The sequence below is a fragment of the Grampus griseus genome (assembly GCF_964374135.1).
Source record: "Grampus griseus genome assembly, chromosome: 14".
Taxonomy (NCBI): Eukaryota; Metazoa; Chordata; class Mammalia; order Artiodactyla; family Delphinidae; genus Grampus; species Grampus griseus.
Window position 1 is genome coordinate 62,585,671 of NC_139008.1, and position 26,280 is coordinate 62,611,950.

At 45.0% G+C, this 26,280-nt stretch overlaps 1 protein-coding gene across 1 annotated transcript in view; it reads left to right on the forward strand.

The window, feature by feature from the left end:
- The window catches only part of TM9SF4 (transmembrane 9 superfamily member 4), a 56,553-nt gene that overhangs the window by 16,434 nt on the left and 13,839 nt on the right, over positions 1-26,280 (forward strand). The window contains exons 2-10 of the mRNA XM_082671303.1: positions 7,079-7,192; positions 11,839-11,938; positions 16,688-16,856; positions 16,956-17,085; positions 18,331-18,454; positions 19,916-20,034; positions 20,137-20,248; positions 21,589-21,659; positions 26,032-26,164. Of these exons, the coding sequence (XP_082527429.1) occupies positions 7,079-7,192; positions 11,839-11,938; positions 16,688-16,856; positions 16,956-17,085; positions 18,331-18,454; positions 19,916-20,034; positions 20,137-20,248; positions 21,589-21,659; positions 26,032-26,164 (1,072 nt within the window). The remainder of the gene's footprint in view (positions 1-7,078; positions 7,193-11,838; positions 11,939-16,687; positions 16,857-16,955; positions 17,086-18,330; positions 18,455-19,915; positions 20,035-20,136; positions 20,249-21,588; positions 21,660-26,031; positions 26,165-26,280) is intronic.

Genomic DNA, 26,280 nt, shown 5'->3' on the forward strand with positions numbered 1-26,280 from the left:
CTTTTTCATATTCTTTTCCATTATGGTTTAACACAGGATATTGAATATAGTTTTCTGTGCTATACAATAGGACCTTGTTGTTTATTCATCATATGTATAATACTTTGCACCTGCTAATCCCAACCTCCCAATCCTTCCCTCCCCCACCCTGCCTCCCCCTTGGCAACCACAAGTCTGTTCTCTATATCTGTGAGGAGTCTGTTTCTGTTTTGTAGATATGTTCATTTGTGTTGTATTTTAGATTCCACATATAAGTGATATCATACAGTTATATGTCTTTCTCTTTTTGACTTACTTCACTTAGTATGATAATCTCTAGATCCATCCATGTTGCTGCAAATGGCATTATTTCATTCTTTTTTATGGCTGGGTAATATTCCATTTTGTGTATATGTGTGTGTGTGTGTGTGTGTGTGTGTATACACAGATACACACACACACACATGTATGTATTTGCCACATCTTCTTTATCCATTCATCAGTCGATGGACATTTAGGTTGTTTCCATGTCTTGGCTGTTGTAAATAGTGCTGCTATGAACATAGGGGTGCATGGATCCTTTCAAATTATAGTTTTGTCTGGATATATGCGCAGGAGTGGGATTGATGGGTCATATGGCAACTCTATTTTTAGTTTCTTGAGGAACCTCCATACTGTTCTCCATAGTGGCTGCACCAGTTTTCATTCCCACCAGCAGCATAGGAGGTAGAGCACATATATTTTTGATTAGCAAGAAATAATGATGTTAACTGTGGGCTTTTCATTCGTGGCCTTTATTGCATTGAGGTAAGTTCCTTTTATACTTTTTTTTTGAGAATTTAAATCATGAATGGATTTTTTTTTTTTTTTTTTTTTTTTTGGCCTGCATTGGGTCTTCGTTGTGCGCAGGCTTTCTCTAGTTGTGGCGAGCAGGGGATACTCTTCACTGCAGTGTGCGGGCTTCTCATAGCAGCTGCTTCTCTTGTTGTGGAACACGGGCTTTAGGAGTGCAGGCTTCAGTAGTCGTGGAGCGTGGGCTCAGTAGTTGTGGCTCGTGGGCTATAGAACACAGGCTCAGGAGTTGTGGCACACGGGCTTAGTTGCTCCGTGGCATGTGGGATCTTCCTGGACCAGGGCTCAAACCCGTGTTCCCTGCATTGGCAGGTGGATTCTTAATCACTGCTCCACCAGGGAAGTCCATGAATGGATGTTGAACTTTGTTAAATGTTCTTTCTGTGTCTATTGAAAAGATTATGTGATTTTTTCTTTCGTTTTGTTAATGTAGTTTATCACATTGATTGATTTGCATTTGTTGAACCATCCTTGTATCCCAGGGATAAATCCCACTTGATCTTGGTGTATGCTCCTTTTAGCAAGATGTTAAATTCAATTTGCTGGTATTTTATTGGGGATTTTTGCATCTGTGTTCATCAGGGATATTAGCCTATAGTTTTCTTTTCTTGTGGTATCTTTGTCTGATTTTGGTATCAGGTGATGCTGGCCTCATAAAATGAGTTTGGAAGTGTCCCCTCTTGTATTTCTGGAAGAGTTTAAGGATTGGTATTAACTCTTCTTTGAATGTTTGTTAGAATTTACCTTTAAAGCCATCTAGTCCTAGACTTTTCTTTGTTGGGAGGTTTTTGATTACTGATTCAGTCTCCTTTTTATTCAATTTGTTGACCTATAATTGTTCACAATAGACCCTTATGATCCTTTTTGTTTCTTAGGCATCTGTTGTAATGTCTCCTCTTTTATTTCACATTTTATTTATTTGAGTCTTTTTCTCCTTAGTGTTGCTAAGGGCTTGTCAGTATTTTCAAAAAACCAACACAGTTCTGGGTTTTTTTTTCCTATTTTTTCACATTCTCTTTTCAATTTATTTCTGCTCTAATCTTATTATTTCCTTACTTCTCCTAACTTGGGCTTAGTTTGTTCTTTTTCTGGTCCCTTGAGATGTAAAGTTGGGTTGTTTGTTTGAGGGTTTGTTTTTTTTTTAATGTAGGCATTTATCACTCTAAACTTCCTTCTTAGTACTGCTTTTGTTGCATTTCGTAAATTTTGGCTTTTTTTTTTCTTTTGTTTAAGGTACCTTTAAAATTCTTGTTCAACTTCCTCTTTGATCTAAGAGAGTGTTGTTTAGTTTTCACCTATTTGCAGGTTTTCCCATTTTCTGCTGTCATTGAGTTCTAGTTTCATTCCTTTGTGGTCAGAAAATATACAGGGAATGATTTCACTCTTTTCAAATTTGTTAAGACTTGTTTTGTGACCTAACATGTGGTCTGTCCTGGGGAATGTTTCATGTGCACCTGAGTAGATGTGCATTCTTCTGCTGTTGGGTGGAAGGTTCTATATATGTCTATATATATAGGTCCATTTGGTCTGTAGTGTTGTTCAAGTCAGCTGTTTAACAGTTTTCTATCTGGATGTTCTATCCAGTATTGTAATTGGGATATTAAAGTCCCCTACTATTATTGCATTGCTGTCAATTTCTCCCTTCAGATCTGTCAATATTTGCTTTATATATTTAGGTGCTCTGATGTTGGGTGCATATATATTTATAATTATTTTATCTTCCTATTGAATTGACCCTTTTGTCATCATATAATGACCTTCTTTGTCTCTAGGCACAGCTTTTTTTTTTTTTTGGCGGTACACAGGCCTCTCACTGTTGTGGCCTCTCCCCTTGCGGAGCACAGGCTCCGGACGCGCAGGCTCAGCAGCCATGGCTCACGGGCCCAGCCCCTCCGCGGCATGTGGGATCTTCCCGGACCAGGGCGTGAACCCGTGTCCCCTGCATCGGCAGGCAGACTCTCAACCACTGCGCCACCAGGGAAGCTCTCTAGGCACAGCTTTTGACTGAAAGTCTATTTTGTCTGATATAAGTATAGCTACTCCTGCTTTCTTCTGGTTATTGTTTACATGGAACATCTTTTTCTATCCTTTCAATTTCATTGTGTGTGTCTTTAGATGTGTCTCTCGCAGGTGGCATATCACTGGATTTTGTTTTTTTATCAATTCAGCCACTCTATGTCTTTTGATTGGGAATTTAATCCATTTACTCCCCAAGTTATTCTAATGTGCATCAGGGTTGAGAACCAGTATCCTAGATGTACAGATAGGGTATAGAGGTAATAGATGTCTCAGGGATTCTCACAGTAGGTCCTTGGACAGCTGGAAAGGTGGGAGGTGTCAAGAACTCCTTAAATTTGAGGATTTGAAGAAAATCAGCTATCAAGTGGATATAGCAAAGATTAAGAACCATAGTATTCAACCTGTATGCGAATTATGATTTTACATTTTTATAGATCAGAGGTTAGTTGATGCTTATTGTTAACCTGTTCGATAAGGATTTGTTGAGTACTCACATCACCAAAGCCAGACAAGTGATTAGTGCAGGTGGAGAGATGGCAGCTACTTAAACCATAATACAACATGAAAAGTGCCATAGTAGGGCCTTAAACAAGTACAGATTTAAATACTTGTCAGATAACTTAAGCAGCAGTCTTTGAACATGTATAGATGTGAACGTTCATTTGGGTGTTGGGTAGTTTCAAATTTCTTGCCTCTAGTGTCATCATAGAGATATTTGCCAACTGCCTTGAAAAATAAAGAAGAAAGAGGATAATTCCTCCTGTGGGGGTCTGAGGGGTTCTTGAAGGAAGCAACATTTCAACTGGACCTCCAAGTGTAGGTAGGACTTGAATTAGGTAAGGGCAAGTGTCAGAAACAGCCTGAGCAAAGGCCTTGAAGGCAGCCTCACCTGGGCAAGTCTGCTTGCCAAGGGCAGAGACAAACTTGGGGTCTTCCTGAAGGCTTAGAAAGAAAAGGTGGGAGGTGCTGATGGAAAGGCATCTTGGGGCCAGCAGGTAGAGTTCATTCCATACCAAGCTAGAATTGCTCTAACCTAGGCGTTCAGAACAGTGATGTTTTCTTTTGCCTAATTTATTTTATTATTTTTCTTAAGTGGTATAAATATGTATAATCCCCAAAGAAAAACTGGAAAATACAGATATGCAAAAAAGGAAAACATCACCTCATTTTCTCAAACATAACTTTAAAAAAGAGGGGCATGCCTTGCTGAGCAGGGTTCTATCCCCTGCTTTTTCTACATAAATCTAAAGCTTGAATACTCCTACTCAAGAAGTATATCATCATGTTTAATGACTACATAAAAGGATAAGTGGTTACACCATAATTTAACCCATTCCACTAATATTGGACATTTTACTATTGTAAGTTGTGAACTATTTCACTATTTTAAATAACCCTGTGGTGAACATCCTTTTATGTACATTTTGGCATATTTGTCATATTTTTCTTAACATGTCTAGAAGTAGAATTGCAGGGTCAAAGAGTATGCACTTCTGGGGGACTTTTTTGGGGGGAGGATTTTGATAGCGTCAAATTGCCCTCCAGAAATGTTTCAGTTTATAATCCCTCCAGCCATATGAAAATATCGAAACAGTGACATTTTAATATCTAAAACTAACAGTATCATCTTGGTATAGTCATTAATTCTAAACTGAACTTCTGAATTGCTTTTGGTTGCCAACTTATATTATTCAAAAATTCTAGCATATTGTGGAAATAATTCTTTGCCATTTTTCATCTGTTGATCCTTCCTGTAAGATAAATTGATTTGTGATTTGTTGATAGTATCTATGTGTGAGGATTGTCTGTTTTCTGTATCATTTTTCAAAAATTTAGAGCTGGGTTATTATTTTTAAATGACTTTTGGCTGACATTTGACGTCAGTAGTACAGGGTTTGTCTTCCTTGCATTTAGTTAACTGGAATTCAGGTTCAAAGAGGAATTTGAGGAAAACAAAGGACAGGATTTATTTCTCTCACACAAAGCACTCAATCTAAGGACTGCCCAGTGAGGCCTAGCGAAGAGAGAGGGCTAGAATCTTCTGATGACTGGTCAAGTGGAGGAAATCCTCCACTTGATGGAGAGGAAATCAGAAGCTGTAACCAGCCCACAGTCAGTAGGCTTTCTCTCACAGAAAGAAAGAATAAAACTCTGTTTGTTGTTGCTGTATCAAGGCAAACCCATGCTACTAAAGGCTTCTCTTTGTATGTGCGTGGAACATCTCCAGAGGGATTTTCAAGGAACTGGTGCTAGCAGTTGTCTGTGGGGAGCTGAAGAGGGAGGAAGATTTATTTTTCATGGTTATACCCATTTGTACTGTTTGAGTTACTGGATTGGCCAAAAAGTTTGTTCGGGTTTTCCCATAATCTTCGCAAATATTTACTGTATATGTTTTGCTTTTTCAAAACTTTTTTAACCTAGTTATTTTTTTAAAAGCCTCTCTTACGCATGGTTATGTAATATGTTAACATTAGAGGAAAGTGGGTGAAGAGTATATGGGAACTCTCATAGTATATTCTGTAAATCTAAATTTATTTAAAAATAAAAAGTTTAAAAAAATGACAGAGGCGGGGAGCATACTGACTTCCTATACAGAATCCTACCCCATGAGACATTTTTCCACCTTTTTGTCTTGTCATTTCTTTTAAAGATCTTGCTTTCACCCCTAATTCTGCTGACTTTGTGATTACCAGATTCAATAAAACTGTCTTAGCCATTTTTCACTGTTTTTGTTGGGGTCAGACTATTATTTCATATTTCATAATGCACATCAGCTGACAGATACTTATAAACATCACAGCAGATCAGAGGAAAGCACTCTATGAATATATTGCTTTTAAGAGTTTGACCAGGCTTTGTATCTAAACTAGTGCACAACCTCAGAACCTTAAACTTTGAAAGCCAGTTTTCCTCAACTTGTGCTCCTGGTAAAAACACAGATGAGTCTACATTTTTGGCAAGCCGCCTGAGTGATTCCGATTCCCTGTAACACTGAGTTCCAGAAAGAATCGTCTGAGAGAGAGAGAGAGAGAGAGAGAGAGAGAGAGAGAGAGAGGGAGAGAGAGCGTGTGTGTGTGTATGGTGGTGATGGTGATTTGAAGGATGCGGGGACAGGGTAATCAGGGGGCTGTGGCCAGTGTCCGATGGGAGTAAATGAGGGTCTGAAATGCCACAGCGGTAAAAGGGGTGGAGAGAGAAGGCAGATGCAGCCGCGCAATTGAGTTCGTGATCCAGGTGTGTGGACGACAAAGTTCCTTGTTCAAGACAGGCAGAGGGAAAGAAGCTCTTCTAGTACCTTGAGGGGGCGAAGCATATTAATGGAGGGACAGAGATGCTTTGATGGGGTACTTCTTGAGGTGGGTAATTGACCTTTCTTGCCTTTGATTCCCAGGTGCCAAGCACTGGGGACACAGTCCCTGCTCCCACACAGATTACATTCGAATGAAGGGGGACAGATAATACACAAGGAAACAGATACATATGCCCATGCCAATTAGCTGAGTCCATGAAGAGAAGTGGAGTAAGGGGTTGGAGAATGGGTGATAGGAGCCCTGAGGAGGCCATTTAGACAGGCTAGTCGGCGGAGGCTTCTCTGAGGAAGTGACATCTGAGAGAGACCTGAATGAAATAAGGGGGTGAGCCAGGCAGGCACCTGTGGGAAGGGCATTCTGACGGAGGGAGCAGTGAAGGTGATGGCCCTGAGGGGGTGGAGAAGGACTTGCTGTCAGGAGACACGAAGGCCGGCGTGAACGGAGCTGAGGAGGCAGAGGATGGGAGGCGGCGGGGTCAGGACAATTTTGGAGGCGGTTTGTAGGAAAATGTATTGGTACCATTGGAGCTTCCTGACAAAGCAAGCCCGTTGCTACGTGGAGAAATGGGAATTAATGGGACACTGTGGAGCTTTGTTTCCTGCTGGCCCTACAGGACAGTGATACATGTGACATGATGAAAGGGACATTGCTCGAAGAGTGGGGAGCCGTGGCTCCTGTATTAGTCTGCCCTTTAGCCCTGCTGTCAGTTACTGCGCTCAGTTTGGGGCTCATTTCTGGAAGTGCAGGATCAGTGCCTCATAGCACCCTTGGGGGCATTTAGAGGGTAGCCTTTGGGGGGCCTCAGGCTTCTCAGAGTGGGGATGAGACTGCGTCAGTTAAAGCAGATGTGACGGTGCCCCAGAGGGCTGTTCACCTCTTTCCCCCATTCCGACTGCCACCTCTCTTCTTCCAAGCAGGATTGGTTGCCGTGGTCCCTGCTGCTTCTCTCTCTCACGTGTGATACCGGGGCCTTCTATGTTCCTGGGGTCGCACCAATCAACTTCCACCAGAACGACCCTGTAGAAATCAAGGTAAGTGCGTTCCTGGTCTGTGGGAGCCAACTGTTGCCCAGTTGCTGGGCAGCCTGGCCAGAGGACTGTTGCGAGTTGGTCACGTCCCTCCTGTGGTTGCAGAGAACCCAGACCAGTGCTGCTCAGCCTGGGAGGAAGAGGATTCACTGCGCATGGCTGGGGCAGAAGTGGTGTGTCCCTCTGGCCCCGCCGCCTCTCCTCTCTCTCCGCCTCTGGCTGTCTCTGCATCTCCCCCTGTATGAGTGCATTCTCTCTCTCTGTCCTTCTCTCTCTTTCTCTTTGGCTCTGTCTCTGTTTCTGGTTCTTCCTGTGTCTTTGTTTCTCTCTCACTTTCACTCGCTTCTGTGCCCACCTCTTTCTGTGTCTCCATCTCTCTCAACCTGCCTCCTTCTCTGTGACATCTCTGCCTCTCTCCATCCTCCTCTATGTTACCGGCTTTCTCTGCATAACTCATATCATCTATGTATACGCATGATTATTATGGCCTTTTTTTTCAATTTTAGCTTCTGCCAGGATTCTCCAGTTCAGTATTTCCAAACGGTGCACTGCATATCTGAGTGGTGGTATATGAGATGATTTTAAGTGGCTGACACGTATGTTTTATTTTAATAGCTGTTTTCTTTTAATTATACTAGAAAATATAGCCATTACTTCAACTCATGATTCCATGGCTGTCATTGTTGGGTTTCCATTTTTAATAGTGTTAAAATGTTTGCTTCTTTTTTTTTTTTTCTTTTTTTTTTTGCGGTACACGGGCCTCTCACTCTTGTGGCCTCTCCCGTTGTGGAGCACAGGCTCCGGACGTGCAGGCTCAGCGGCCATGGCTCATGGGCCCAGCCGCTCCGCGGCATGTGGGATCTTCCCGGACCGGGGCACGAACCCGCGTCCCCTGCATCGGTAGGCGGACTCTCAACCACTGCGCCACCAGGGAAGCCCAAAATGTTTGCTTCTTAAATAAAGGTATTTACCTAAAAACGAATCATATAGAAAATAGCAGAATAAATGGTAAGTAGATAGAGCAAGTTGGTACATGAGTGATTCGGATTTGAAAGCATTGTCCTAAATCAGAGTCCAGAAGAACAGCCAGCTGGGCCACCTCACCTTGTCAGCCTAGATGCCCACCTGTGGGCCAGTCACCTGTGACAGGGTTATGGGAGAGTCCTTTAAAATGTGGTTGATCGGGGCAGTGGGCAGGCTGGCACCTTGGCTAATGTCTTGGACTCTTGGTGGCATTTTCAGAGCCCTAAACACAGCTGAGGGTTGGTGGTGGATCTTCTTGGATCTCATTTCCCAGGAAACAAACTCTAAGGTGGAGATTTGGTGCAAGAGATTTATTGACTAGGTGCCCAGTCCTGGAAGCAGGACTGGGCAGAGGGAGATATTAAGCTGTGATAAACAGAGTCCTATGGAAGGCTCCGGAACTGGAGTGGCCAGCTGCAGAGTTCTCCCACATTGAGGCGAGAGGACTGGCCACCAGACAAGGGGTGTGACCTTGTTCCAGAGCTCCCAGCTATAGGGACTCCTCTCTACCATCACCCAAATATAACCACTCTTAATACTTTGGGTTATTTTTCTTAGTCTTTTTTTTCTGTGCAGTGTTTACAGTGTAGGGTACTCGGCATTCTCACACTTCCGTAAACCCCCAGCTTCTTGACTACCACATTGGTCCCCCATAGGCAAAATAACGTAGAGTTGAAGTTTTTAAGTAGTCCTTCAAATCCTTAGTGATTCTGTACAAAGGTCTAGCAAAACTTATAAAGCAATGAAAATAAATTCTGCTCCTAAAATGTACATTTCTTGTTGATGGGAACCACATCTTTACTGGTCTGTGCAAAAGCAAAGCAGTGAGATTGTGTGAAAATAAAGTTTTTATCCTGTCCTAAGCATCACAGTGTTCAAAAGGGGGAACAGAAGCCCAGAAAATCACAAAGGGCCATCCACCTGACATGCTGTCATGTACATGTGCCTTTGTTTGCCACCACATTTTGGGCATTTGCAAAATTATAAATTGCTACATGTCATGCTTATTTGGGGCATTAGATGCAAGCAACTTTTCATTATCCAGGGGGAGTTAACCAGTTTAGAGGTTAAAAATATAATACATTTGTGGAAAAACGAAAATTACCACGAATCAAGTTCTACAAGGGCTGGGATATTATCTTTCTCGGTTACTGCTGTGTCACCAGCTCCTAGTACATAGCCTGGCAGGGTGGATAAATACATATGATCAATGACTATTAGAAAGTGTCTGCATTTAGAACCATGTAGTAGTAACAAGCAAATGCACCATTCCATGTGTTGCATTACTGTGAGCATCCCTCTTCCTTAGAAGTCAGACTTGTAACTTTCGGGAACAATAATTAAAGTCACCTTTATTGAGGATTATTTACATGCCGGGCATTATGCATGGCTTAGCTCAAGATGCCCCCTAAGAGCCCTCTGAGGCAGATACTGTATGTTTTAGAGATTTACTGAACATTTTACAGTTACGGAAACTGAGGCCCGAGGAAGTGAACCTGCTTGTCCAAGGTCACATTGTGAGGGAGACATAGGGTTAGTTCAGAGCCCGGCTCTTAACCGCCGCGGTACCCTTCCTCCCAGTGCCTCTGCCAGAAGCCCCCTCCAGAGCAAAGCTTGTGGCATGGGGAGGACAGGGTGGCTCTGGCTTCAGTCCTGCCAAGCTGGGCATGTGAGAACTACACCTTGGGTGGGAAGGGAGAGGGCGGGAGGGGACATAAAGGTGAGACTCAGTTTCTTTGTAATGTGGCTTCTTTTTTGATTGTCCAGAAGGAGAGAATGCTAAGAAACACAGAATAACAGGCTGTTATAACAGATAATAACTGTTTGGTCATTTCGCCTCAAGCAGTTCATGAAATGCTTAATAGAGGTCCCCCGTCCTTCAATTCAACATCTAAAAAGCTCTGAAACTTAGAGTTTTTCTAAACTCATTGTAGGCGAGACCTGACCTGAACTGTTTATTAACTTTATTTTTCCCACTTAGTATGAATATTTTTGCATTTCCTTGTCATTGAATGTGGGGTACTGCTCCAGACCCAGCTGGGGGGTGTTATAAAACCCATGGTTTTATAATATACCACATTGCTCTTTTAAAATTGGAAAAATTTTTAAATTAAATTAAATTAATTTATAAATTAATGTAATAATGTAATGTAATGTAATAATTATTAATGTAATAATGCCGAGTATACTAAAGATGAGTGGGTACCAGAGAGGATTACTGAAACAGTCATTAAATTAAATTAAATTTTAAATCTTTTAAAATTAAATTAAAAATCCTAATTCCAAAGCAAGAATTTTAAGTAAGGATTGTGGATCTGGATTCTAAAAACTATTTATACTTTCAGATGGTGTATGAGGAATGGTTAATAGTTTTTAAATAGCAAAGATAATTTTAGTTGCATTTAAATTAAAATTTGGGACTTCCCTGGCCGTCCAGTGGTTAAGACTTCGCCTTCAAATGCAGGGGGTTATGGGTTCAATCCCTGGTCGGGGAGCTACGATCCCATATGCCTCGCAGCCAAAAAACCAAAACAAACCAGAAGCAATATTGTAACAATAGCAATAAGGACTTTAAAAATGGTCCACATCAAAAAAAACTTTAAAATAATTAATTGATTAATTAATTTTTTTTTTTTGCAACATTTTGACTGGTTCTATTTTATCCATGTTTTGGGGAGTTGTCTGTGGCTGTCACTGTTTCCAGAGCTGCATTCTGTGTGCTTGCATCACTTCCTAAATGTTCTTCTTCATGGTCTTCTTAAACTTCATCTTTAATGGTTGCATAATATTTAATTGAACGAATATATTGTGGTTTATTGACCAATTTCCCATTACGGAGCTTTTAGCTGTTTTTCCATTTTTTTCTCTTTTTTCATTGTGCAAACATTTATCGAGCACCTACTATGTACCTAGATCTCTAGGCACGGTGGTTACATAGGTAAGCAAGACACATATGGTCCTTGCCCTCATGGAGTTTAATCTTAAATTCTAGTAGGGGAGGCTGATTTCTCTGGAAAAAGAAAACAAAAACATAAAATAATTACATTTTATCAGACATGCTACAAAGATAACTAGAAGTGTTGAAATACAGAAGATGAGGGAATTCCTTTGATAAGATGATAAGGAAAGGACTCGAAGGTGAGGGGATTTAAGCTGAGACCAAATGTGAGAAGGAGTCAGAGAGTCGGGCAGAGAGGAGCAGGTTCAAAGCCTGAAGCAGGAGAGCGCTGGTCAGGCTCAAGGAACTAGAGGCAGAAGACCACTGTGGTTAGGAATGAGGAGTGAGCTCTTTGTTCCTGAAGTTTTTTCCCTTATTTGGAGTTATTTCCTTAGGAAAGATACCCAGAAGTGAAATTATAGGGTCAAAGGATGTCAGCATGTTAAGGACTCTGAGTATATATTGGATTTGGTTGTGATTTTAAACAAAATCTATAATGTAATCTAAAACTAGTGAACTGTGAAATAATTGTATTGTATAGTATACCAGAGTTGTGTCTGCTGCGGTTAGTTTGCTTAGTAGGTAATAATGCCGAGTATACTAAAGATGAGTGGGTACCAGGGAGGGTTACTGAAACAGTCATCTTGATTTCTGGGTTGAAGAATAATGGCCTCCCTTCTTCCACTAGGCTGTGAAGCTCACCAGCTCTCGCACCCAGCTGCCTTATGAATACTACTCACTGCCCTTCTGCCAGCCCAGCAAAATAACCTACAAGGCAGAGAATCTGGGTAAGTTCTTCTCTCACACTGCTGTCACGCTATCCCAAAGAGGAACCCGGATCTCTTCATAATGTTAATAGCAGTTAACCCTTATATAGCACCTACCGTGTGCTGGACACCATTCTACATAGTTTATATACAGATTAGCTTATTTAATCCTCATAACATCCCGAAGGAGGTAGTTGTGGTGTTGATTCCCATTTTACAGGGTAAGTGATTTGCCTCTGGTTATACTGTTAATTAATGGCTAAACTGGGCTTGGAATCCATGTAGTCAGGCTTCAGAGCTGGAGCCCTTGGCTACTGCTCCGACTGGCTCTCCTTGATTTCTAGATAGCCCCTTCTGTTTCTTGTGGCTTCTGTAACCTGCTCTGCTTTTAATTAAAAGAATGAGTGATTATCTCTGGCCCTAATGGAATCAGGGACATCACCATAGTTCTTGCTAAGCTGTGCAGGCCTTGCCTCAAATAATGTGGGAAGCACCCAGTGCAGTGTCTGGCATATGTGTTCATAAATAGCAGCCATTTTATTTTAATTCAAATAATTCTTCATTTGGTGGAATTTCAGGCTGAAAGGAAAAGGCATTTGGTGGCCTCTATTGAGGACATGGTTATTAGAACTTACTCTGCCATCTCAGTGTTAAGTCCTGGAGATAAAAGCTTAGAACTATGCCCTCCCTGACTTCAAGGAACTTAAGAGACTTTCCTGTTCTCTTATAGCTTAGGGAGGGGAAAGGAGAGAACTGGCTCTTGAGCAGTCCCCTGAAAGGGCTGCCTTCTCCATCAGGGCTACCCATGGCTCAGATGTTTCCAGAACCCCTAGCCAACAGGTGTACCTACTGCCAGGTATTGGATGTCCCAGACCAGCTGGGGCAGGCCTCGACCAAAAGCAGGCAGCACCGCCAGTCCCGAAGTCTCGCCTTGTACAGTTGGACGGAGGTCGGTCTCGGGGCCTGGGCTGCTCTTGCTGCCTGCCGCTTACCCTTCTTTTCTCTCCACACCATGCCGTGCTCCGGCCACCTTGCCACTGCTGGGAAGCCTGGCCTGCTGTGTCCTCCAGACCCCTCACAGCAGCTCCTCCCTCCCCCTGTGAGCTGGTGCGGCTTCATCTACAGCCCAAGGCTGAGCACTTGGGCACACCTCAGTGTGATACTGCGTGACCTTAACCTCCGTGAAGCTGGGGAATGTTCCTGCCTCGTAGAAATGGAAACTTCCATGTACAGAAGTTATCCTGCCACACTGTATCTCATTCCAGCTTTGTGTAGTGCCTCCCTCTGTGGCCTAGGGGCTCTTTGAGCAGCGGGATCATGTCTTCCATGTGTCTCTCTCTGCCACTTCTGACCCAGTGTCTGACACATAGTTGTCATTCGGTAAAAGTTTTTGTCCTCCCTGAGTGGAGCAGAAACAGCCTTGATTGAATGCCTTTTGGGTCGCAAGCCTTGTACTCTACGTCCTCATCATCATCACTGTTAATACTTAAAGGGCTCTAACAGTGAGCCAGGCATTGTTCTAAGCACGTCTGTGCTTACCTTAGTTAATTCTCACAACAGCCCTCTGAGGTAGCTACTCTTACTATCCCCTTATCACAGATAACAGAAGCGAGGCACAGGAGGTGAAGTCACTTGCTACAGGTCACTCGCCGAGTTGGTGGCAGAGCCCAGGAACTCTGGCTTCAGGGTCCATAGCCTTAAGCAGTACACTCTGCGCACTGTCTTACTTGGTTCCGACTGTAACTCAGCAAAGCCAGGTATGATGGCCCCCATGCCATAGTAGAGGGCACAGCAGCTTCAGAGGTTTGAAAAACTTGCTTGTGGTCACATGGTCAATGGGTAGAGAAATTGAGATCTTAACCCAGGTTTTTTAACTCTAAAAACAGAATTCTTTCTGTTGTCCAGACTGCCTTTTCCAGAAAGGTTCATTTGGGCTGTCCAAGGGCTGTGCTCCCGATTATCATGTTGGTGGAGATTCATATCGTGGCGGGGGGGTGGGGGCATGTCTGCGGCAGCTGTACTGGAGTATGACATCAGACTCGTTTAGAGGGTCCACTCAGCGTGTTGCTCGTCTAGTGTGGCTGGCTGTGTGCTCCCAGCTTTAAAAATTAAAATGAATACTTCTGTATTAGAACTGAGCTGTTCCAGGCCAGTGTGTCCTCTTTCTTGGTTTAAATGTATCAATAATTTCTAAATATCAAGAAGTGATACCCACCTTACTTGATCTTCAGCCCTGTTCCTCTCTCTGTATGTTCTTCCTTTCCTCAAGTGAATTCCTTATTGACCTTCCTGAAAAGAAGTGAGTGGTAAGGCGTGGTGTAGAGGAAAGAGCCCAGGGGCTTAGCACTACCACAGTCACTGTCATAGGCTAGTCACTATCTGGGTCTGGTTCTCAGCATTGTCATATGTAAAATGGCAGAGGATGACCCAGATCATTTCAGCAGTGGACCATGCAGATATCTCATTGGTGTTCTTGGCCTCCCACTGGCCAGTCCCTCCCTGGGTTTTGCAGACTCACCTGCATAACTAGCCTTCTAAAAGAGGGGGAAAGCGGGGGAGAGGTGTAGAGACCTTCATCCAGGCGCCTTTTCACCCTCCCCCCCTCCTGAGCGGCCTCATCCACTCTTGTCAGAGTGCTACTTTGCACAGCTGAGTGGTTCTCCCCACTGTGGTAAAGCTAGTGGCCCTGCCACTTACCATCTGTATCCCAACAACTCACAGCTTCTATCTATAGCCCTGACCTTTCCTCTGACCCTCAGACTTGGATATCTGACTGCCTGCTTGACATAGCCACTTGACATATGCAAACTGAAAAAATGCCTTCAGTCTAAATTTGCTGTTTTTCCCATTTTCCCCCCAACTGGAACTTGGTTGTAGAAGCCCCATAGTCTTCCTGATATGCACCGCTCCTCACTCACCCTTTGTCAGCCAGCACCAGCCCCCCTAGATTTCACCTCCTCAGTAGCTCCTGAGTCTGTGTACTTGTTTCCGCCCTCACTATACCCTCTAATCCAGCCACCATCACCGCCCACTTGCATAGCTGACTGCCATCGCCCCCGGCCAGTTCCGTGCATCTTCGATATTTTCTTCACAAAACAGCCAGAGTGATCTGTAACCAGAATTGGATAATGTCTTCTGCCGCTCCTGTTAGAAACCCTTTATTGGTTTTTGTGGCTCTCTCGATAGAGATCAAACTTCCCGTTGGCCCACAGGCCCCCTGAAGTCCAGCTCTAGCCCGTCTCTCCAGCGTGCCTCAAGTCACCCTTGCCATGTGCACTGCAGCCGCACAGGCCTCTTACATTTACCGCGTCATCCCCCTGCCTTCCCCCCGCCCCCCAACCAGGCAGGGGGCCTTTGTGCGTGCTATTCCCTTCTGTCTAGAATAGTCTTCCCCTATCTCTTTGCCTAGTTAAGGCTCTCTTCCTTTAGAGCTCACTTCAAGCATTACTTCCTCAGAGAAGCTGTCCTAGACCTACTCCCCCACACCTAGAGCAAGTTCCTCATATTGTACTATACCTTCTCGTTATCCTGATTAATCAGTCTGTCTTCCCACTAGACCATAAGCTCCGTATGTCTGTTCAACATTATTTCTTCAGAGCCCAGCACATAACCAATATCTAGTGGATGTTTGGGAAGGAATGAATGAATGAACGAATGAATGACTAGGCCAAGAGTCCCACATCAAGCGGGTCCACACTGGTAGGCAGCTGTTAGACCAGGCGTATGTGGGCATTAGTGCCGCCTGTGGGCTTTGGTAGGTCTCCTTCAGCTTGCCCCAGTTCCACCTCATCCCAGTAGAAGTGTTAGAATGGCTCAGAAGGAAAGCACCATTGGGTTTAGTTGACAGGCCCTGACTGCTCGGTGCCTGCTCTTGGAACGTCTGGCAGCAGGTTTCTCTGAGGCAGTAGGCATGCAAGGGGTGTGCCAGTTTGTTAAGTTAAAAAGATGTTTTGGCTGAAAATCTCAGGTGCTGGATTTTACCCTACCTCCCTTCCTCCCTGAACCAGGATCTGAAGATGCAGAAATAAAGAGGAAACATTATCTGCCCTTAAAGAGCTCGTAATGAGGTATGAGGGCAGAAACTTAACCTATCAACATATTGTGCAAAGTCACATCACTGACATATGAAAAGGTGCAGAAGTGATGCTGGTAATAAAAATAGTATTTGTTGTCTTCCCACTCTATGCCTGGTACTTTATTTCTCACTGTAACCCTGTGAGATGCGTACTATTATCCCCATTTTACAGATGAGGAAATTGAGGCTCATTGAGCTTAAGGTACTTACCAAGACTGCTAAGCTAGTCAGTGGCAGAGCCAGGGTTCAGTAGCCCTCTCTTCACCACTGTACGATGCTGCCTCTGTGCAGAGGGCAATCCGAGGAGGGAGTCACAAACTCAGTCCTAAGGCGGTCAGGAAGGGCTTCCCGGAGAGTGGAATAGAAGCTGAGCTTGAAGGGTGAGGAAGAGTTTCCCAGGAACACGGGGCAGGGAATGGCACTCCAGGCAAAGGAAACGACATGTGGCCCAGAGGCACGGAATGACGTGGCATGTTTGATGTGCTCTGAAGAGTCTGGTGGTGCTAGAGCACAAAGGGAGAGGAGGGACAACAGGGGGGCGTCAGGTGGGCAAGCCTGGCCTGAACAGGCAGGGTAATGCATTGAGTGCCAGGCTGCAGGACTGCTGAAGGCCCTGCAGGTGGGCCCTGTGTCTCTGCTGACCTCAGCAACCTCAGGGCTGAAGCTCTGAGCTCCATCTGTCTCTCTTATGGCAGGAGAGGTGCTGAGAGGGGACCGGATTGTCAACACCCCTTTCCAGGTTCTCATGAACAGTGAAAAGAAGTGTGAGGTTCTGTGCAGCCAGTCCAACAAGCCAGTGACCCTGACCGTGGAACAGAGCCGGCTCGTGGCCGAGCGGATCTCAGAGGACTACTATGTCCACCTGTGAGTTGTCCTCTGCTCCCTGCCAGCCTCGAGTTCCCATAGGGGAGGGCACTGAGGGAGAGGCGATCTGAGGGACTGAGCGGGGCCTTGGGTTTCCAGCATTGCAGACAACCTGCCCGTGGCCACCCGACTGGAACTCTACTCCAACCGCGACGGCGATGACAAGAAGAAGGAGAAGGACGTGCAGTTTGAACACGGCTACCGGCTCGGCTTCACGGATGTCAACAAGGTAGAGTGTCTTGATGTGCTCAGAGGGCTGGGGGAGCCACTCCCCAAAGTCACGAGCACTTGGGGCCACAGAGGAGGGGGAAACATGTAGCTCTAGGCTTAGGAAAGGTGGGGATGGCCAAGACAAGTTCCCCCTGGTGCCCCTGGCCATGGCCTGTCAGATGTCTGAGTGCTGTGGGCCCGGCTCTGGCAGATGCTACACAGCAGGTGGAAGGCACAGTGCCTAAAAACTCAGATTCCACATAAATATATGATTATATGGATTATAAGATTAACCACCGCCCCCCCCCCCCCGCAAAAAAAAAAAAAGGAAGTCTGGAACTTCATCAGTATGTAAGAGAGAGAGCTCAGCAGTGGTCAAGAGCATGCAGGTTCCCCGGGTTTTGAATCCTGCCGTCACCACTTACTAGTTGGTGAGTGACCTTAAGCCTACCTCTCTCACCTCTCTAAGCCTTGGGTCCCTTATCTGTAAAATGTATGTTACAGCCATACCTGCCTTTTGGGGTTGTCATGCAGAGTAAATCAGATAATCTGTGTAAGCACTTTATAGCACAGCCCCTGAGAAATATGCTAATGGCATTGATTGTAACAGTGATTCTCTTATGTTTGTCATTTTCTAAACTGAACACATATTACTTAGGGAATAAAGAACAAAAGCATTTCTTTTGAGGCACAGTCCCTGTCCTCCAGGGGCTTTTTTCATAACTGGGAAGAGAACTGACAGTGTAAGATCCTGGATCTTAAGTCCCAATCCTGACCGTGCCAGTGCTTTGACGGTCAGGGCCAGAAGAGTTCAGAGGGAGCTAATGTGCAGGCAGGTTGTCACGGAGGAGGTGGGCCTTGAAAAATAGGTAGGCTTGAGCTGAGTGAAGTTGGGACAGCATTCTAGTTAAGTGAATGCCGTGAACAGAGTTCAGGGTGGGGACTGTTCACGGGGCAGGGAGGGACCCAGGGAGACCAGGCGAACTAACATGTCTGGGAGGGTGACGGCAGCTGGGTATGTTAGGGTGACAGAAGGCCTTGAATACCAGCCTAAGGGGTCTGAACTTGTACCTAGTAAGCCCCAGAGAGCCCTGGAGGGTTCATGAGTAGCGGGTTGCTATAAGAGCAGTGTTTTTGGAACACTGGTACAGTTGGGTCTGCTAGATGAGGGAAGGGACCTAATACCTGGCTGGTCACCCTGTGTGATTTTTCTGGTGGTTTCTTGGCTCCTAGCTATTTTGTTCTCTTTGTTGCGCTGTTTTAGATCTACCTGCACAATCACCTCTCGTTCATCCTTTACTACCACCGGGAGGACCTGGAAGAGGACCAGGAGCACACATACCGCGTCGTCCGCTTCGAGGTGATTCCCCAGAGCATCAGGCTGGAGGGTGAGTGGGGAGGTGTGACCAGAGGGGCAGGGCTGGACGGGCCTGGGCTTCACACCCAGGGTCTTTGCACCCTTGATTCCTGAAATGGCTGATAGGCCCCAGTGTGGCATATGGGCCCAGCCAAGGTAGAGTCACTACATTCCCATTAGAGAAGATGGGGGGCAATGGGAGAGCTGACAGGGTGTCTCCTGGCCTGGCACAGCACCTTACCAGCCACCCCGGGAGGTAATGTGCTGATTATGATAGGAACCAGAGGCTCAGAGAGGTCAGTGACTTGGCCAAGACCAAACAGCAGTTTGGGGCTTTGCTGGGCCATCACAAGAAGCAGCCAGCTCAAGAGCAAAGGGATGAAGCACAAGGGGCAGGGGTACCGACGGAGCTGCTGGGCAGCAGCTTTCAGTGTTTCCGCTCCTCTGTGTGAGTGATTGGCCCCGGGTCAACAGCTGTGCAGGAATTTGAGCGCCCAGGCGCAGCCCTGTGGGCCTGACGGGATCTGGTCGGCCTCACCTTGCCTGGCAGCGCTAGCTCACCACAGGGCGACTTCCATTTCGCATGCCTGGCCTTTTGTCCACAGTGGTGGTGAGTTTCTGGAGCTTTTTTAAGCTGTGGAACCTCATAGTCAAACAAAGTCATACGCAGAAGTCTTATGTAAAACATAGACCCTGCACTTTCGGGGCATCATACTGCCTCTCCTCCCGTCTGTGTCATGGTTACAGCTTGACATTTACTGTGTGAGTGTTTGACAGCAGCTGCTCCCCCACTGGCCCTTCGAAGTTAGAGACCCTGTCTCCTTTTCTCACCACTTTCTCTCCAGCACAGTACCTGGCACATAGTAGGTGCTTATTTATTGTATGTTGGTTGAATGAATGGACAGACAGCAGGATGAACAAATGTGTAAATGAAGGAAGGAAGCATCGGAGTGATTGAATTACTAAAGTGCCAGGACTCTGGGGACTAAATGAGTGAGCGAACGTATGAGAGAGTGAGTCAGTGTTGTTTTTGCCTGTTGAATGGGACTGATTGAATGAGCAAATGAATGCTTGAATTGATTGAAGGAAGAATTCGTTTGACTAAATAGGGACTCAGACCCCTCCCCACATACACCTCTCTGCAGCCCCTAAGGCCCTTTGGAAAGTCAGGGCTGTGGGAAGCACAGTTTTTTGTTTCTTTTTTGTTTTTGTTTTTTCATCTTTATTAGATTATAATTGCTTTAAAATGCTGTGTTCATTTCTGCTGTACAACAAAGTGAATCAGCTCTATATATACCTATATCCCCTCCCTCTTGGGGCTCCCTCCCACCCTCCCCACCCACCCAAGGGAGCACAGTTTTAAAGCTCTAGTTGCCAGCTGTTCTCCCAGCCACTGCTCCGCAGCACGCTGCCTCTGAGGGCACCCGCAGAACAGACCCTGGGTAGTGGCACCAGCCCTTGCAGGAACAGACTGAGTCTCTGTCTCTCACAGACCTCAAAACAGACGAGAAGAGCTCATGCACCCTGCCTGAGGGTACCAACTCCTCGCCCCAAGAAATTGACCCCACCAAGGCGAATCAGCTGTACTTCACCTACTCTGTGCACTGGGAGGTGAGAAGGGGCTGGAGCCCACGGCAGGGGAGGAGGGCTCTGGTCCAAGCAGCAGTTATCAAGGTGGAGGCCTGACTCTCAAGTGCTTCCTCCCACCACCAGGAGAGTGACATCAAATGGGCCTCTCGCTGGGACACTTACCTGACCATGAGTGATGTACAGATCCACTGGTTTTCTATCATTAACTCCGTCGTGGTGGTCTTCTTCCTGTCAGGTGAGAGAGCTATGGGTTGGAGGGTGGAGAGGACAGGGGGTGAGGGATGAGGGGCTGAGGTGTCACATCACTCCCAGGAGACTTCTAGGGTGTTCTTGGAGCCAAGCATAGGTCAAAAACAGACATTAGGGCTCTGTGCAAGGCATCAGTACACAGAGGTAAACAAGATTCACCCTCTACTCCGGAGAGCTCCCTAGGGGAAGGCTGCGCCGCCTCTTCACGCACACCTTCACTGACTCATTCAACAGTGTTTCGGCATTGCTCATCCTGTTCGGGCCCCATGCCGCGTGCTGGATATGGTGTTGAGCAAGCCCAACCCAGTCTCTGCCCTCACGGTCTGTATTCTGGTGGCAGGAGAGAGACAGAAAAGCACAGAAGTAGTAGGGTTCCAGATAGTGCTAAGTGCTGTGAAGCATATGCATGGCTGTTGAGGAGAGGGTGAAGGCTGCTTTAGAGAAGACCTCTCTGAATGAGGAGCCACCATTCAGAGACCTAGGGAAAGACGGTTCCAGCAAGGGTCACGGCCCTGCAGTGAGACAGGCTTGGTGAGAAGCCAGATGGCAAGAGGGCATTGAGCAGGGTGAGGGTGGTTGTCAGAGGTAGAATGAAACTGATCGTTTCAGTATCAGGAGAAGTAAAGATAATGCTGTCTTTATTAAACATTTACCCAGGGGCCAGCTGCTGTGCTAATAAACACTTAAATGCATCCCCATCCTCGCAGCCCCGTGAGCTAAGCCAAAAAGTGTTAAGTTAGCTCAAGGTCCTACAACCCATTGTCTTAACCACTACGCTGTGCTGCCTAGATAGGTAAACAGGGTGCTGTGCAAGTACAAACGGGGGTGCCTCTGAGCTGTTTGGGGTGTTGAGAAGAGAAGATGTTTTGAAGTGTGAGTAGGAGTCAGGACAGAGTGGGGCATTCGGGTAAAGGGAACAGGCTGGGTTACAGGCACGCAGGTGAGAGAGAGATGGGGCTGTGACCTGATAACTAAAAGCAACAAATAACCAGAGGCAAGTGAGAGGCGAGCCTGGGAGGAGGTGAGGCTGGAGAGGCTGGAAGGACCAAGCCCTGGAGGAGCTGGGATGCTGTTCTCCCTGGAATACAAGCGGTGTCCTGTGACTGCCTCCGCCCATCCCAGCAGCTCATTCTTCCCCTCTTGGGGGGTGACCCTCTGTTTCCCCTGCCCTGTAGCTGGGGTGGAGCTATGCCCAGGAGAGAACCTGAGGCGGCTGCATAGCCAGTTCCCACTAGAGGAAGCCACGTGTGCCCGGAGGGCAAGCAGCACAGAAGACTCAGATGGCCGTGCTGACACTCCTCTTCTTCCCGCCCCTGTTTGTTTCAGGCATCCTGAGTATGATTATCATTCGGACCCTCCGGAAGGACATCGCCAACTATAATAAGGAGGATGACATTGTACGAGGTCATGGCTGGGGAGGGATGGACTTGCAGAGGGAGGGCAGTCTAGCAGTGGGGCTCTGGGCCTACCAGACCAGGACGCGCACATGCACGCGTGTGTGTGTGTGTGTGTGTGTGTGTGTGTGTGTGTGTTATCATTCATAGCGTAAACCAAATATTGAAAAGGAAAACAAAATGTTTAATGACCCAAAGTGATGGGGATAAGGCTTTCTAATTTCTAAGCATAAAAACAATGGAAGAAATCACAGAAAGAAAACTGGATTAATTTTACCTTAATCCTGCATGTTAAGATATGTAAACAACAGAAAAGTGAAGTGGCAAAACAATATATGCAACAAATTTTTTAAAAGATGATAGTTAAAAGAACTGGTATAAAATCTCTAAAAAAAAAAACCACTAAAATCCCTAATGTGAGAATGAACAAAAAATTTACAGACAAGGAACCATACATGGCCAGTAAACATGTGAAAAACTGTTTTTACCTCAGGGATAAGCCCCCAACGTGCAGTGTCCAACAGTCATGAGAAGACAGTTTTGGACCTTCAAATTAGCACAGATTCGTACACATAGTACTAATTGCCGGCAGGGTTAATGTGAGATAAGCACCTTTTCATGCCACCCGTGCAAGTGTAAACTAGGAGATTTCTGAAAAGTTATTAATTGGCAGCACATATCATGAACTGCCAAATAGTTAACTTGTTTGTTTGTTTTGTTTTTAACATGTGGCTGCACTTTTAACTGTTGGTGCGGCCTGTGGGATCTTAGTTCCTCAACCAAGTATCGAACCCGCACCCCCTGCAGTGGAAGCAGAGTCTTAACCACTGGACCACCGGGGAAGTCCTAGTTAACTTGTTTTGATACACTATCTTCTAGAATTTTCCTAAGGAAAGCATTAAAACCACAAAAATTTGGTCTAAAAAAAGAAAATTTGGTCTAGAAATATTTATTGCAGCCTTTCTTATCATTTAAATAAACTGGAAATTGCCTGATATTCCATAACAATGGATTGGTTATATTATGGTACAGCCATACAATGAAAAATTGTACAAACATTAAAATAGTAATTGTAGAGAGTGTTTATGGACATAAGGAAATGCTCATGATCATACATCAGCTTAAAATAACAAAGTATTGTTACACAGTAAATACAGTATTTTATTGTTAAAAATTATATATACATATGCACATGTACATACATAAAGGACTGAAGGAAATATGTCAAAACAGCGGTATTATTAAGTATATAAATCATTTTCTCTATCTTTCTGATTTATTTTTTAATCTATGAATGTTTATGAGTTTTTTATTTTTTGTTCAGTCTTTCTGGATTTTTAAAAAATTGTCTACAATACTCATTTACTACTTTTTGTTCATTTGAATATCATGCCATATATCAAAAAAATTTTTTTACTTATTACACAAGTAAGAGCACATACAGACATACCTCAGAGATATTGCGGGCTCAGTTCCAGACCATCACAATAAAGTGATTATCACAGTAAAGGAAGTCAAACAAATTTTTTGGTTTCCTAGTGCATATAAAACTTAGGCTTATACTATACTGCAGTCTATTAAGTGTGCAGTAGCAGTATGTCTAAAAAAATACCTTAATTTAAAAATACTTTAGTGCTAAAAATGCTAACCATCATCTGAGCCTTCAGCAAGTCCTAATCTTTTTGCTGGTGGAGCGTCTCACCTCAGTGTCGATGCTGCTGACTGATCAGGGTGTTGGTTGCTGTAGGTTGGGGTGGCTGTGGCGATTTCTTACAATAAGGCAGCAGTGAAATTTGCCAAATCAATTGACTCTTCCTTTCATGGACAATTTCTCTGTAAACATGCAATGCTGTTTGATAGCATTTTACCCACAGCAGAATTTCGTTCAAAATTGGAGTCAGTCCTCTCAAACCCTGCCTCTGCTTTATCAACCAAGTTTACGTAATACTCTAAATCCTATGTTCTCATTTCAACTATCTTCACAAATCTTCACCAGGAGCAGATTCCATCTCAAGAAACCACTTTCTTTGCCTATCTGTAAGAAATAACTCCTTATCCGTTGAAGTTTTATCATGAGATGGCAGCAATTCAGTCCCATCTTTAGGCTCCACTTCTTTTTTTTTTTTTTTTTTTTTTTTTGCATTACGCGGGCCTCTCACTGCTGCGGCCTCTCCCGCTGCAGAGCACAGGCTCCGGACGCGCAGGCCCAGCGGCCATGGCTTATGGGCCCAGCCTCTCCGCGGCACGTGGGATCCTCCTGGACCGGGGCACGAACCCGCGTCCCCTGCATCGGCAGGCGGACTCCCAGCCACTGCGCCACCAGGGAAGCCCTAGGCTCCACTTCTAATTCTAGTTCTCTTGCTGTTTCCACTGCATCTGCAATTACTTCTTCTTCTGAGGTCTTGAACCCCACAGTTCCATCCATGAGGGTTGGAATCAGCTTCTTCAAAACTCCTATTAATGTTGATATTTTGACCTCTTCCTATGAATCACGAATGTTCTTAATGGCATCTAGAATGGTGAATCTTTTCCAGAAGGTTTTCAGTTTACTTTGCCCAGATGCATCGGAGGAATCACACTCTATGGCAGCTATAGCTTTATGAAATGTATTTCTTAAATAATAAGACTGCAAAGTCAAAATGACTCCTTGATCCATGGGCTGCAGGATGGATGTTGTGTTAGCAAGCATGAAAATAACAGTAATCTCATTGTACATCTCCAGCAGAACTCTTGGATGACCAGGCGCATTGTCAATGAGCAGTGATATTTTGAAAGGAATCTTTCTGAGCAGTAGGTCTCAACAGTGGATTTAAAGTATTCAGTAAATCATATTGTAAACAGATGTGCTATCATCCAGGCTTGTTGCCCCATTTCTAGAGCACAGGCAGAGTAGATTTAGCATAATTCTTTAGGGCCCCAGGATTTTCGGAGTGGTAAATGAGCATCGGCTTCAACTTAAAATCACCAGCTGCATTAGCCTCTAATGAGAGTCAGCCTGTCCTTTGAAGCTTTGAAGCCAAGCATTGACTTCTCCTCTCTAGCTATGGAAGTCCTAGATGGCATCTTCTTCCAATCGAAGGCTGTTTCGTCTACATGGAACATCTGATGTTTAGCGTAGCCACCTTCTACATCAGCACTTGCTGCTTTACATTGCACTTTTATGTTATGGAGATGGGATTCTCTCCTTAAACCTTATGAACCAACCTCTCCTAGCTTCAGACTTTTCTTCTGCCGCTTCCTCACCTCTCTCAGCCTTCATAGAATTGAAGAGGGTTAGGCCTTCTCTGGATGAGGCTTTGGCTTAAGGGAATGTTGTGGCTGGTTTGATCTTCTATCCAGACCACTCAGACTTTCTCCATAACAGCAATAAAGCTGTTTTGCTTTCTTATCATTCCTGTATTCACTGGAGTAGCACTTCTAATTTCTTTCAAGAACTTTTCTTTTGCATTCACAACTTGGCTAATTATTTGGTGAAAGAGTTCTAGTTTTCAGGAATCTCAGCCTTTGACACGTGTTCCTTGCTAAGCTTAATCATTTCTAGCTTTTGATTTAACGTGAGAGACAGGCAACTCTTCCTTTCACTTACACACTTAGAGGCATAGGGTTATTAATTGGCCTGATTTCAATATCGTTATGTCTCAGGGAATAGGGAGGCTGGAGGAGAGGGAGAGAGATGGGGGAACAACTGGTTGGTGGAGCAATCAGAACATGTTTACTGATGAAGTTTGCCATCTTATATGGGCACAGGTCACGGCACCCCAAAACAATTGCAGTAGTAAAGTCAAAGATCACTGATAACAGAACACTATAACAGATATAATGAAAAATTTTGAAATGTTGTGAGAATTACTAAAATGTGACTCAGAGACACAAAATGAGGAAATGCTATTGGAAAAATGGCGCCAATAGACTTGCTTGATGCAGGTTGCCACAGACCTTCAATTTGTAAAAAATACAGTATCTGCGAAGTGCTGTAAAATGAAGCACAATAAAATAAGGTGTGCCTATATTACTTTTATAATCAGTTAAAAAAATAATAACTTGCTTCTAAAGACACCACTCAAAAACTATCACAGTTAACATTTTAGTGTACTGGTTTACATTATTTTTCCATGCATTTGGTTTGTGGAATGTGGGGAGGAGATTTTCCTTTTGTATAGCTGTAAGCCCATGTTTGTGCCCTCCTTTTTCCGTGTGACAGTTCTCTGGGATATACGTTCTCATGTCACTTACACTCCTGTGTCAGAGTGGAGCTGGTTGACACCTGAGGGACCCTCAGCCCTGGTCAAGGATGTGGTTCCTTGGGGGTGGTCCCTGCAGGAGCTGCCTTCTCCAGAGCCCAAGAAGAGCCTCGCTTTCTGGCCCTTTGCTGCAGGAAGACACGATGGAGGAGTCCGGGTGGAAGCTAGTGCATGGCGACGTCTTCAGGCCCCCCCAGTACCCCATGATCCTCAGCTCCCTGCTGGGCTCGGGCATTCAGCTCTTCTGCATGATCCTCATCGTCATCTGTGAGTAAGCCCGGCAGGGGTGGAGGTGGGCTGGGGGTTTGGGGAGGGTGAGCTGTGCTCACCAGCGCAGCACAGGCCTGAGTCTGAGAAAAGGGTGGGCTTCCCTTCCTGGGGCA